Genomic DNA, 15378 nt, shown 5'->3' on the forward strand with positions numbered 1-15378 from the left:
GACGATTATACGACACGCACTTTGTATTTATATTTCGACAGTGAGAATAATACGACAGAACTGTAAACGCGCCAATTACTTCGCTCGGTACTTACGACACGCGAATCTCAAACGCGGATCTCAAACGAATTCGATGACGCACAGCCAACTTCAGGCATTATTAGCCGGTAACGGCGGTGCAACACTACTGCTCCTACTACACTTTCGAGTACTTCTCGCGCTCTGAATAATAATTAATACACGATCGCGATATAAAGCAGCTATTAATTTTATTTACGTATTATATAGGACTAAATTGACGATTTGAAATCAAAAGCGAAATCCGCCAGCGGAATGCCAACGTTTCGAAAATGCGGTTATGCCGATTTGTTGTCGGTTATCTACGTCCAATTTCGAGCGAATAAATTTTACACGATATGCGTTGCAATAAATCGCCGATATATTCAAGTGATAATCTCGTGACGCACGGTTAATAATTATAGACGGGATTAATTAAGAGTGTACTTACTCATCAATGAAACGCGTCGCGTCCGTTTCACGTCCGCGGCGTTCCGTAAATGACCGATGAATTCAAGAGTGACGTCACAATCTCGTTCGTATTGCACATTCGTATCGAATTAATGGCTACTAATCGTGACGCGAAAATACATAAAGATTTCGATTATTTGCCCGCAATACATTCCGGCTGAATAAATTTCACGAGAAACACATCAGTAATAAATAATCAGCTTTTTATTATTCGACTCATTCGATTCGATTCGCATGTCATGACTTTAAACTTGTTATAGATATAATTATCGTTTGCAAGTAAAAGAAGAGAAACAATGATAAGTCACGATTCTCGTAAACTGTCGCCCCGATATTTCCTCTAAATAAACAACTCGCGCAAAATATAGTAGATGCTTCGACGCAGGATCGTCGACTGAATACGAGTATATACACTAATCGCGTTTTGATATTCATTACACGCGGTTTGATATTCATACATATTCGTAGAGAATAATCACGCTTCCCCGACGAAAATAAACATCGAGGCTACGTCCAGCACAAGGGGAGAACACAATAGACGCCCCGAGCGAAGCTTTCAGAAAGCGTGAATTGAAACAGAAAAGCGTTAAAGCTTCCGATGCTTCAATTTACCCTTTTTACAAAACCTCGTTCACGCTAGACCCAGTTCGATCTTTATCTAGAAAGAAAAAAACTTTCTCGTAAAGCTGTAGCCATAGAAAAAATTTGAGCGGTAAAAAAATTGACCAATCACATTCGATCATTCTCTTTACGGTTGGAGAGGAATAATCGTCCGTGATAGGCCACTCGTCTCAATTGTCAAGTTTTTCTATTAGGCTTTCTATAATAAGCTATTAGTAATAGATCATAACAATTGACCAATCACAGATTGAATATAATAATATTCGACTAATTGGTCAATTCTTATTTTCTGACTTATGGTCTACCACTCATGGCTTATTGTAGAATGGCACTATGGGCTGTATTATGGGCTGTACCTGCCGCGATCGCGTTTCGAAAGGCAATACGACGTACGCAGGCCCGAATGCCACCGGCTCGCTCGAGTGTCGATGCGCGAATGATAGCGACGATGGCGACCTTGTGTACATACGCAGCGCGCAACGGCGTCCGCCGACCTCGCGTAAACAGACTCGAAGGCCGTGTGCCAGCCGAGCCGTTTGTTGACATTACGAAATCTTTACGTTAAAGTATTTTGAATGAATTGATTTTATATTTTGCCTTTGCCTCTCTTATCATTGCTTTTTCGAGAGTGAACCGTTAGGCCCTGCGCACAATGAAGGAAATAGATAGGGACAGGAATAGATATTTACTCTTGGAAATGAAAATTCGGGATAAAAATTAAACGTAACGCATAATGGAGTAAATATAGATAAATGTAAGATGTGACTATATTTTATACTTATTTGTATCTATTGCGCGTTACGTTTAATTTTTATTTCATTTGCGAAATTTAATATAATTTATTGCTGTTCCTAATATTTGCGCAGGGCCTTATATAGAAATATATTCCGCATTTCTTTTTATGAATTCGTTAGTGTTACTCGACGATTAATTCCGCACGATAAAAGCGTTTTGAAAGCTTAATGGATTGTCACTTGAATCCTTATGCGTATAATATTGAATATCCTTATGAATATATGCATACTGCAATTTAATGTATACTGATTGCAAATATTTAACCGCGTATTTGCGCATTAATTCTTTTCCAATTGAAAATTTTAACGATTTAATCAAGTCAAGTATATGATTTAAAAAGAATTTATTCAAAAGATAAAATTTATTTTAATAGAAAACATATATGATGTAAAAATTTATGTTAAATTTATATGTTGATTGTTATCATTTTCTTCATTTCAAATCCTTAAATAAAAAGAAATAAAATTGTCCAGTTTTAAAAATTCAAAAACATGAAATCATATTAAAATTATGGTAATGTTTGATTTGTATGTAAATTACATTATACTTAAAGTAATATTTAATAATTAATTTATCAATAGTAATTACTGTTTATTACATACAAAAAAATGAAAGTAATTAATTAATATATGTATATTAATATGAAAAAACTAATGTAGATAAGCAACAAGTAAAATTATTTATGGAAAGTAAATAATTATATTTAAATAATTAGAGTAAACTTTGTGTGATGCCATTGATTAATTTCAATTATAAATTAAAGATTTGTTATTCATTTTTGATGTATTAATAAAATTAAAAAAAAAAATATCTTTTCCTATTAACTGTAATACTCAATCTTGAGTAATAATAAGGAAAAGTGAAGTATAAATGGCATAATATCTTTTTACGATTGTTCACAGTGGCGGCCGCAGGCAATAGTGTTTGAAATAGTGACGGACAAAAAGTTCGATATGATAATCATGCTGTTCATCGGGCTGAACATGCTCACGATGACATTGGACCATTATCAGCAGAGCAAGACGTTCAGCAACGTTCTGGACTATCTCAACATGATATTCATTGTGATATTCACCAGCGAGTGTCTCATGAAGATCTTCGCTCTTCGCTACCACTATTTCAAGGAGCCATGGAATCTCTTTGATTTTGTTGTTGTTATATTGTCAATATTAGGTAATGTAATGTAATGGTTACTCCAGTCGTATGACCCGAGCGAAATGAATATGAAAGAAAGACGGGCCTGTTAGCTTCTTTTTTCGCTGCTCGATACACGGAAATGATATTTCGCCTCTAGTATAGTATCCTGTTTTACAAGCGAGGACAGATCGGCATGCTCAGTATCTCCCCCGCTATATTTTTTAATGCACGCAAATTCTCTTTTCTCTCGTCAAGCGGACAGGCTTAACGTTTCGCTCGTGTCTCAACGACTGATGGATATCATTATGTTACGTAGCCTTACATTGATGTTGAATTTGTTCCACCGTGCCAATCCTATCCCGTTACAACCTTACTCGAATCCTATCAAGATGTTGTTGGTGTCCAAAGTCGAGTTGCCGAGCTCAGCGTTACTTCGCGTTTGAAATTAATCGCGTGAAAAAATACGATTTTCCAGAAATTTGACGATTATGATTAATTTCGGAGAGTTTTAAATAGAAAAAAAAAAAATAATTATCGTGACGTAACGCTTTGCACGAGCCATTCGGCATGTTAATCGATGTTGCAACAATCATTAACCGACGTGTCGGGTAAGATCGGGTCTGTATAAAATAGACTTTAGAATTTTTTTGCTCGAACTTAAAAGTCGAATATAGAGCGATTTATGAAATATCTCTATATTTTAGAAGAATCTTTGACTTCTTCAAAAATTATTTTTCACAAAGCACCGCATAATTTTAATTACGATAGAAACAGAGCTTTCATATTTCAATTTAATTTATACGCTTTCCATTATTTCGTGAGATTTCCAGCCAAAGTTTAAAGAATCTAGTATCCGAGTCCTTAGGACTTGCGCATGAATCTTTTAACAATTTAAAACTTTTCGATACAATGCACATATTTTCTTGGAGCGAAAAACAAAGTGCTGAATACTCGAACGCTTATATCTCGTGAGAACTTATATATTCTTTCTCTCAAAAAAACACAATCTTTTCGAATGCCGTAAATAGCCTGCAAGAAAAGTACAGACAATTTTCATAATAATATATATTCCAAATCGTATATTTTTCTGAATCGCATTCTGTTTTATTAACTATAACTTAACGCGATAATTAGATAATCCACACGCATGAATCCCGAATCCGTTAGCCCGACAATGCATGAGAATTTCATGAATTATGAATGAACTTTATTATTTGCGCGCTATAAGTGATATTACCGCATCTTCGCTTTGTCCTTGATGTTCGAGCTTGAAGATTCTAGAGATTCTTTTGTTGAAAATGTGAATTTTCATTCCGGCAGGTCTGGTGCTCAGCGATATTATTGAGAAATATTTCGTGTCGCCGACTTTGCTTCGTGTAGTGAGAGTGGCAAAAGTCGGTCGTGTGCTTCGACTCGTGAAAGGTGCCAAGGGTATCCGAACCCTTCTCTTCGCCCTGGCGATGTCATTGCCAGCCCTCTTCAACATTTGCCTACTGCTGTTTTTGGTGATGTTTATCTTCGCGATATTCGGCATGTCTTTCTTCATGCACGTCAAAGACAAGAGCGGACTGGACGATGTGTACAATTTCAAGACGTTTGGACAGTCGATGATACTACTGTTTCAGGTGACTTTGCAGTCATAATTTATTACGTAGAAATTTTATACATTTATAATATAAATTATGATATTCTAATATAATGTAAAATATATTTTCTGAAAATCTTAGAAAATTTCCTATTCTAATTCTATAGAAATTATTTGCTACGCAAAATATTAAAATTATATCAAAATTATGAAAGCTAATATATGTAAATTTATAAATTGGAGCAAGAATTTATCTTTTTAAAAGATTATTAAAAAAAAATCCCATCTTCAACGTATGATTAATTATAATTATATTTTGGCAGATGTCAACGTCGGCCGGTTGGGACAGTGTTCTCGACGGTATAATAAACGAGGAGGACTGCCAGGAGCCGAACAACGAGATCGGCTATCCTGGCAATTGCGGGTCCTCGACAATCGGGATCGCTTACCTGCTCTCATACCTCGTGATCAGCTTCCTGATCGTCATCAACATGTACATCGCTGTGATCCTCGAGAATTACTCGCAGGCCACCGAGGATGTGCAGGAAGGTCTGACGGACGACGACTACGACATGTACTACGAGATCTGGCAGCAATTTGATCCGGACGGCACGCAATACATCAGATACGACCAGCTATCTGACTTCTTGGACGTATTGGAACCCCCGTTGCAGATACATAAGCCCAACAAATATAAGATCGTGTCGATGGATATCCCCATATGTAAGGGAGATCTTATGTTTTGCGTGGATATCCTCGATGCCCTCACCAAAGACTTTTTCGCACGGAAGGGCAATCCAATAGAGGAGACGGCCGATCTGGACGAGGTCAAGGCCCGGCCCGACGAGGCCGGCTACGAGCCGGTCTCGACCACCCTGTGGCGGCAACGCGAGGAGTATTGTGCCCGCCTGATACAGAACGCCTGGCGGAAGCACAAGCAGCAGCGTCTGGGCGGGCCGAGCGAGGAGAGCGACGATCCGGACACCGATCTGTGCGCCCGGCAGACCAAGGTGCTCGTCGAGAGCGACGGCTACGTCACGAAGAACGGTCACCGCGTCGTCATACACAGCCGATCGCTGAGCATTACTTCGACAACCGCGGACGTCTGATCGCCATCGTCGTCGTCGCCGCCGCCGCCGTCGCAGCCGCAGCCGCAGCTACCGTCGTCGCTACCGCCGCCGCCACAGCCGCTATCGCCGCCACCGCCGCCGTCCGTGCGTCGCAAATCGCTCCTCCGCAGCAAGCCCAGCAGGAGCAGCAGCAGTAGTAGCAGCAGCAGCAGCAGCAGCAGCAGCAGCATCGTCGACGACGATGATCACTCACCGTCAGCCGCTCGCACTGCTCGCGCGGAGTAATGGCCGGGCGGGCACCTCGTGTGCGCTCTCCATCGACAGCCTTATAGTTGTATAAATAACATTCCTCCAACGAGTTGCCTTTAAATCGACTTTAAACAAGCCACGACCGTTGGGAGAGAGAAAGAGAGCGAGAGAGCGAGAGAGAGAGAGAGAGAGAGAGAGAGAGAGAGAGAGAGAGAGAGAGAGAGAGAGAGAGAGAGAGAGAGAGAGAGACGAGTGTCCGTACGTACGATACACGAGGTACACGAGGAGATTACAATTGCGACGAAATCCAACTGGTTTCGCAATTGGAAAAACGTGCTGCTTCTCGCCGATCGCCGATGCCGGAAAACGGTTTTCAATCGGAAGATCGGCTTTCAATTGTCGTGGCGTCCGGATCGACAAGAAGACACGCGAGAGCGCGACGCAAACGAAGAGGAAAGAGGAGAAGCTGAGAAGACGAAGAGGAACAGCCGTGGGGCCGAAGTGTCGCGATGTCCTCTCCGAGTTGACTTCCCCACATTGAGACTTGCGAGGGTGTAACGTCACGACGCGGGAGAAAAATACCCGAGATCTCGCGGGATCTCTTCGCCTCTGTTCCTCATCGTTCCTGAGAGCGTCGACGGCGATCAGCGCGTCGGAGGCGGCGCGCGAGCTGACTCGGCAACGCGACCTCTTCGCGATCTACACCATCATGTATCATACGTTAGCTCAATCTCGCGAATCTCTATATTATCCGCCGTTTGGATTTTTTACACCGTTTTACAGCAGTAAATCGCCTATCCGCCCCCGTGACGCCTCGGCTCGCCGCTATCGCGCCGTCAAGCCTCACATCCACTTTGAAGAATGATATGCGATCGCAGAATGAACGAAGGGAACGAAGGGAAAAAACGCAGGCGCGAAAGGACGATGATGACAATGATGACGATGATGATGACGACGATGTCGATGATACCGACGTACGATGATTACTTTCGATTAACGACGAAGAGGACGAGCGAAAAAAACATTCGGCAGAGGACTCATTCTCTCGTGAAATGAAATGTACGCGCGGATAGTAGTTACTACATTCGCTCGCGGCTTGCATCTCTCGCGAAACGGTGCGCGAACGCTTGATCGCGCCGCTTTGGTTCCACAACCCTCTCTCCCGCCCCTTCCGGCCCCCCCCGTTTCTTCTCGTCGGTCCCCCAAAGGGACGATGCGCCGAGCGCGCATCGGGTACGCGAGTACCGACATGACGCGAACCAACCCCTTGGACGCGAACGTGACAGTCTCTGTTTTTTTTCTCTCTGTGAGGGGGATAGCCCCTCGGAGATATTTTCTTACTCCCGCGCGAAACTCATCCCGGGGTTAACGTCGACTTACGTCGACGGCGAATCCGCGTCTCCCTGCCGCGTTTTGCCGCTTTTTTATGATCACGTTTGCCGTGTGTGCGAGACCTTTTGCATCCCCGATGGTGGAGGGGATCCCATTGTATCGTCGTTCTTTCTTTTCCTTCTCTTCGGATTCTTTTCGCGGATTTACCTATCTATCTCTACGTACCTTCCCTCTTTTGCCATCCTTTTCACACTTCCCTTTCGACCCTTCGCGCGTCGCGATCTTTCATCATGATTAAAGCAATCGCGTCGAAAAAGAACGTCCGTGTATCGGCATTAAAAAAAAATAACAATAATAAGTGAAGAAAAGAAGAGAGAAAGACGACGTCTAATGTTCACGATGGCTGAAGGGGAGGGAGAGGGAGGGGGGGCGCGATTCCGCAGATTCATCATCAGCTAGATATTTACACATTTGCAAAACTTACACGCAGTCTTACACGATGTAGTATATAAACGCGCTTCGGAATAAATGAATTAATACATTCTAGTGTATCGTTATTCGAATAATCGCAATCGATCGCTGCGCGCGTAAACCCGTCTCGCGTCGCAAAGCCCGTGACACATTGAAGATAATAGAATTGTTGTAATTATATTATTATTATTATTGTAATTATTATTGTGTGTACATGACGCATAGTACGGAGCCCGCGTGAATTTCGTTCGCCCAAATTCGGCTGGCGGAATTTTTAATTGCAAAGAGATACTTACTGTTATGTAAAATAGTGTGGTCGTTCCGAAATATATTGCTCTTTCAGTAGCGAGGATGTTTTAATTCTGAGGTCGCGTGTCTTCAAAAGCCTGGAACAACACAGGAAAAATGTTACTAAAAAAAAAAAAAAGAAAAAAAAACGAGGGCTTCTGTACAGGAAGAGCCTTTTAAATAAACACGGGGGATAAAATTGGATCGCGCAGAATTCTCGCTAATCGGATAATGAGAAAACCCTACGTTGTGCCTTTTGAATAACAAGCAATCTTAAGCAATCTGACTTCGACTTCTCGCGCGATCGTCGCATCGTCGAACAACCCAATCCCGACGACGTCTCGGAGAGGAGTCGTCGTCGTCGTCGCGCGCAACGTCGAAGTCGCCAGCTTTGATCTCCATCGCGTAAGCGAACGTATCCCTCGCTTCTTGTTTCTCTCGGCATCGCGGTATTTTTAACGCCGCTCGGCGTTTCCGGTCGGCGGATGTCAATAAATGCAGAATTAGACGGGTTTACGCACAAGACTTCGCGCGGAATCGCGTATTGATCCACGTCGACGTTATCGCATACGGGCCTGTCAAAGTCTCGACGATCGCGTCGGCGATCGTTTTTCGTCGATCGACGCGTCACCACGATGGAAAGAATACGTATGTACAGAAATTCATTTCTCTAAAATTCTTTCGGGGCAGTTCTCCCGTCTGTCTCAATCGCGCGGTTTCCTCTCCCCGCTGAAACCGAGCGCCTCGGGGACAAATTTTCTTAACTTCGTTAAGACGATCGTCGTCGCACGCTGGAACACCATACGTTATTCTTTAGTATTCTTTCTACTGTGATCGCTACCCCCGCAGTCGTCGTCGCGATTCCGCCACGAAGCAAGTACCATTTCGCCTTCGCGCAACCTACACCTACAGATCACCAAAGCAAATTTTGAACGTGTGTTAAACAATTTATACACGGAGCATCAGAGATTTATTATAACGCGTGACGACGATGACGGCATTGCTGACTTTGCAACGACCATGTTCGTAAGAGGTGTATTAAATATACATATACGTAGAGAGAGAGAGAGAGAGAGATAGATGTACGTGCGGCATGAGGCGAGCGGAGCGCTCGCGTCTTTCTTTCCTGGACATTTTATTAGTCGCTCGAATAAAATTGCTGTTTCAAGTATCCACTTCTGAAGGCTGCATTTTTCTTCCAACGCTGACTGATCATTTCCCCTGGAATGTCTTTCGGAAGACAGTTTCACGCGAGCGCGTCTTGCCAAGGCGCACGCACGCATGCACGCATACGAGCGAACATTTGTCGTCGTATAACGAATTAACGAGAGCGTTATCGTTGTCACGCGGCGGCGTAAGCTAAGTAGGCGGCGAGATAAAACAAAAAATAAGAGAGAGAACAGGAGAGAAAGAGAAATACATGCGTGTGTGTGTGTGTGTATCCAGTGCGGATTGCGCGATCGTTATTTTTCGACGTCTGCTGCATCCGCGATCCGCGTAGGGTCGGTAGGGCGGAGGAAAGGGACGCGGCGAGACAGACGCGCGCGGGTCGAGAGGGACAACGACGAGGAAGCCGGCGTGTGCTGTCAGTACTTCAGAGGCGGCTACGATCGCCGACAGGAAGTCGACGTGTGGGAGGGTGACGATCGCTGAAATTCGTGGAGAGAAAGAAAAGGGGAGAGAGAGAGAGAGAGAGAGAGAGAGAGAGAGAGAGAGAGAGAGAACGTGTTTTCTCGCTGGTCGAGAACGCGAGTCTCGTAACTCGTTCGGCGGCAAAAGCTTTTAAGGATGAGGACCGCGACGGACCTGATAACGAGAACAAAGGCCGTGTTCAGCAGCTGTCGCTCGGTGATGTAACAGTCTCGATGCAATTGAATATGATTGGTGGATTTACGAGCGCCGAGGATAAATCGGGGATTTGTTAGAGATGTTTGTCTCGCTGCATATCCAGCACAGTCGAGCTCCGGCTTAAGAATTCAAACGTTACGAAATGGGAAGAATATATCTTTTTCATGAGTTTTTTATTTACAAAAATATTAGACATTTAATTTTATAGAATATGTACTACGTTTATGTTTCGGACTTTATATGCATTTTAGCGAAAACATAAAAATAAAATGTATAAACCGTCACGCACAGATCTTTATATCTTTCTTTATATATTCTTGCTTATCTTTCTTGCTTACGCCGTTCTTTCCGTCAGTCAGATTCGATTGCCATTCACAAGCCGACTGTTGAACGCAGCCAATAATGACATTGACAGTGCTAATAACGATAATGACAATTCCGACGATGACGACAACAACGACGATAAAAACATCGAAGAGCAGAGATGTCGTTGCAAATGACACAAAATATTTCGGAAGTAACGCGTTAGTAGGCCTATTCTGTAATTCTTAACAACAATATCGTTATATTGTCATTACACATATATAATATATGGTAGAAAAAGACTGTACAACGACAACGTAACGATAATAGCATCGTCGTTAAGAGAATAGGCCCTTAGAGGCAGATGTTCGCTACTTGGAACGACGAACAGGATGGTCACCATCTGGAAATTACTGTACAAATAATTCACACTATCCTAACGACGTCGAGTTTTCGCTTTCGACAAAGTTTCTAGGAGAGCTCTGTCCGACATATTAATGTCCTCGTAGCTTTTCTACATATACCTAATTGCAAATTCACAAATCTCTCGTCGTGGTTTACCCGTCGATTTCACATCGCCGAGTCGGAGACTCCGAAATCGCTTGAGACATACCGCTATAACTCTAAACGCTGAACTCCAAGAAATTCTGTCTATATAGGAAGATAAAGTAAAACGTAATAAACAAAAACGACACGAAGGGCACATGTCGTCAATTCTGAATTTTCTCGAGACACGTTTGCCACTCCCCCCCCCCCACGCCCCCGGTTTAAAGATTGCGTTTTCCGCTGCTTGCGTTAACATTGCTTTCGCTCCTCGTCAGGAAGACGGTTGAAGGGAAGTATTTTTTTATATCGCGCATCTCTCTCGGTAAAAATAGCTCTTCGACGGTACACAGCGCGCGTATGTCTGCAGCTGCGTGCCCGCATCTCGTTCCTTCGGGGACGGTCATCATTCTCCGTTGCGTTTCGTATCGCCGGCCTTCCCCTCGATTTCCGAGCGCCCGATCGACATCGTCGCCGCCGATCGATCGGATTTCGCGCCATCGACGTTGTCCCTCGGAATCGCGGCGTCTTGGAAACGCACGACGGAAACGACGACGACGTCATGCGGCACAAATTTTGCAGCTATATCGCAGCTATATTGCAACGTCTTACAATATTGCAACGTCGCCGCGATGTAGCTGCGAGATTCGCGCTGGATGACAATGACGACGACGCGTGGAAAAAAAAAAAAAAAATCAAAGACGAAAACCTTGCCTGAATAACCGTCGATCGTTCTTATATATCGAAGTATCACAAGAAACTATCCGATGGTCCGTCCGGCCCACTGTCCCGTACTCTCCGAGGCCCCCTCCCCGCTCACCCTTCAGTTTGGCCTCCCCTCCCATATTGTAATATGTGCAAATAATTCGATAATAATAATCAAATCGTTTGTATTCGCAATAACATATATTTTCGATACTACATTCGTCGACCATGGGCAATCTGTAGCTTATGTGGAGACGCGAGAGAATAATATTCTGTCGCGCACAAATCTACATCGGAGCCGATGGATGTTAACGTTTAACTCCTTTCGTAGAGACTCTTTCCAAGTCAAATCCAATTGTCTCTTTCTGACAGAAGTAGAAAAAGGCAGATACAATCTCGATTGAACGTCACTTAGCTTTGCCTAAGATAGGAACGTTTGCCAAAGAAACGCACGTGATATCTCGTCGTTTACGACGAGCATTCAATTGGCCGCGTTTCGGAATGTAGATTTGTACGGGACAGACGAACGGACAATCGAACGAATCGGCCGCCGATCTCCGGAAGTACCTCCTTCACGACTTGCATCGCGGGTGCATCGTCCTTCTTCCCCGGTGGAGGCGCGCGACGGAGAGACGCGCCGCTAAAGGCGAACTTGCGAACGATTTTCGCTTTTCACGATCGTCTCCGATGAGTCATCCAAAGTGAGCGGGGGGAAAAAAACTGAATCGCGCGAGCAACGACGAGGGAGATCGAGAGGCATCCTCTATTTCTGCCGCGCCTCGCCCCATCATCCGCGATAGATCCGTCGCGGTATATTCAACGCTGACTCATCTCGAATAATCCGCGAGACTTTCGTGGAACTCGAGTTTGCATAATTATTGCGAAGGCTTGCAATCGTAATGATGTGATGGACGACCGTGATTCTAAGATGCAAAAGATCGTCGGGCATTCTCAGATCGCTGAGCGCCTTCTCGACGGTTCGTTATCGGCGACATCATGCGATCCGCTTACTTTGAAGGACTCTTTCGAGATAATCTTGAAGGGCAGACGATTGCAAATCCGCTTTGGGCAGTTTTGGTGATACATCGACGGACGGAATGTTAGGAACGCCGCACGTTCAATCACGACTTCCCCAATAACTCGATTGCAACGTGTTGTATCGGCGTTTAACACTTCGTTCGTGGCACCGAAACAAAGAGGATTGCGAAAGGATCGTCTTACGAAAGATAAGATACTCGTCGAAAGTGACGTCGAATGCGGTGCAATTTCGAAAAGCAAACATTTTCAAGCTCTCTCGCTCTTCTAAATAAATAAACTAATTAATTATATAAAATGACTCAGTTGGATATTCAATGACGTTCTTTCGTTTTATTGGAGCTACGTCAAAGTTTTCTTATTAATCTCTACGTTTCAATTGACAATTTTTTTTTTTTTTTAGAAAGTAATCCTCTTGCATATTTGAATCATTACGTGAGAATTGTCTGAGGATTATTCAGTAACATCGGGAGAGGGAAGTTTTATCAAACGCGTTTATTTGATCGATACGTTGCAACGACGAACGTGGTAACAAGAACGTAAACATTGACAAAGACGACAATGACGATGACGGAGGCGACGTCGCAAAGAGGGAGGGGGGATGGAAGAGTGTGCGTGGTGTGCTTCGTTGATTTTCGTTGATTTTTTCCAAAGTGTACATTAAAGATACCAGCTTTTGCGCGACGACGGCTGTAAGATATATTAAAAAAAAGAAAAAAAATAATAGGGCTTTCCTTCGTTAAGCGAGGTAAGACGAGGTTTAACGTACTTTTTCTGAGGACGATACTGCCGTTACGCATTGTATAAAAGAGAACTAAGTTAACTAATCGTAAATGCACGAAAATTTTCTTAAACGGATAGCAAAAAAAGGGCTTTGTAGTGTCTCGATACTCTCGAATCATTAATCCTACGTCGTGAGATAATAAATAATGATATTAAATGAAATAAAAATGATAAATAAATAAATAAATAAATATGAAACAAAAATCCTAGAGAGCGCTGGGCTAAAGCATTGTAAAGTGTCAAGCTACGGAGCCTGTCGGCTAGTATAAATGAAACAACTGCCATGGGTCATCAAGCTAGGTAGAAACGTGCTAAGAATCCAATTTTAACGAAGAAGCTAGCTGTCGAAATACTTAAAGAAAAAAAATTAAAAAAAAAAAACGCGCGCGAAGGATCGTCCATTAAAGACAAAACAAATCCGCGGTACGTGTGTGTGTGTGTGTGTGTGTGTGTGTGTGTGTGTGTGTGTGTGTGTGTGTGTGTGTGTGTGTGTGTGTGTGTGTGTGTGTGTGTGTGTGTATACGCGTTCGCGCGTGTCATGTGACACGCGGATCGAATGTGTGATGGGCGCGCGCGTCCACGTGTGCGTGACGCACGTGGGCGCGCGCACGTCAGACGAACACATGCGAAAACGAGAAAAACCACAGAGAAGCTCCTCTGTTGAAAATACGACATTCATTACTTACACTTTTATTAACAGAATAAACAGAAGGAAATATATATATATATATATATATATATATATACATATATAAATATAAATATAAATATATGGGTTATTTGCACAATATTATAAATAATTACTATGTTTACTACGATTATTAAATTAAAGAGCAAATATAATAAGAGGATTAAAAAAAAACTGTTGTTAAATAATTAATACAAAAAAGAGAGAGGGGGGGGATGAGCGAAATAAATAAATAATAATAAATAATAAAACGATTTACGCTAACGATTGACATTGGGTTAAAACGGAAAGCGAAATGAGAACGCGATGAGATAAAGATACGATGAGGAAGAAAAGATGAAGAAGAATAAGAAGAATAGAAAAAGGAGGAGGATACGATTCGTTTGTTATCAATTAGTTAATGATCCTTACACATTATATTATTGTAATTATATAAAGTAAACGATTATTATCATAATAGTTACAATTAACAAGTTGTTACCGCTTTGTTATACATAATATAATTAATAATAAGATTAAAAAGTAAGCGAATGCATCGTTGATTCGTCCTTTACTTATGTAGATACTAAAAATACGATCGAGTAATGTTGTTTTCAATGTCTTCACCGTATCTCTTCGTTTGCTACCCGATTTCATTTCGTTGTCGAAGATTCGGTATTGTCGGCTTACCTCGCCCGGCCACAATATATACACGTTTTACAGAGATATTTTCAATAAACGAAAAAGCTTAACACTCACACAGTTGTACTTGTTCACTCTATCGACCCTGAGAAATTCTAATCATCGGCGAGGATGAACGTGACTGTGACAATGACAACAATAGAAACAATAGAAACATCGTTTTAAAAATTAGATAATTCTTTCAATTTTCTTTAAAAAAAAATTTTATTCTTTCGTGAAATTAATGGATTAATCATTTGTCTTTGCGTAAACGTGAAAAAACGCAAACTTTTAAAAAAACATTTGTTCTGCAGTATCTAGAATGTTTTTTAAGCTTTTTTAGATTCACTCTTGCAAATAAAAAACGAAGTACTCCTTTTTTTAACTTTCAAATCGAATGAAGATTATTTTTCTAATCATTTTTTTACATTTAAATGAGTTTATGTTTTTCACTAAATTTCTAATAAAATTTATTAAATAAATAATTATGAGTTATATCAATATATTTATTCTGGATCAGCTTTGTGTTTTTCTCTACGTATGAACGGGAAACTGGTAAACTCCCTCCTGCGAAAAAAATATCTTAGATACGCCCATGCCTAAGACAATTTTAAATACAAGAATCGCCTATGAATATACTCCAGCCTAGGACTCTACCCAGCCGACCTGAGATCCAACGTGCTTCTTCGTGGTGGGGACGCGCTAAGCGACGCTGTCATTAACACCGTCCACCGTAC

At 42.2% G+C, this 15378-nt stretch overlaps 1 protein-coding gene across 22 annotated transcripts in view; it reads left to right on the forward strand.

Moving 5' to 3' along the window:
* The window catches only part of para (sodium voltage-gated channel paralytic), a 49595-nt gene extending 34877 nt beyond the window's left edge, over nt 1-14718 (forward strand). For all 22 annotated transcript variants that reach the window (XM_089075037.1, XM_089075046.1, XM_089075045.1 and 19 more), the window contains 3 exons: nt 2847-3117; nt 4402-4706; nt 4990-14718. In XM_089075037.1, coding sequence (XP_088931163.1) covers nt 2847-3117; nt 4402-4706; nt 4990-5775 — 1362 coding nt within the window. In that variant the 3' untranslated portion in view covers nt 5776-14718. The remainder of the gene's footprint in view (nt 1-2846; nt 3118-4401; nt 4707-4989) is intronic.
* Nucleotides 14719-15378: the final 660 nt, after the last annotated feature.

This window comes from Pogonomyrmex barbatus, unplaced genomic scaffold (assembly GCF_055798465.1).
Source record: "Pogonomyrmex barbatus isolate J1 unplaced genomic scaffold, ASM5579846v1 scaffold18, whole genome shotgun sequence".
Taxonomy (NCBI): Eukaryota; Metazoa; Arthropoda; class Insecta; order Hymenoptera; family Formicidae; genus Pogonomyrmex; species Pogonomyrmex barbatus.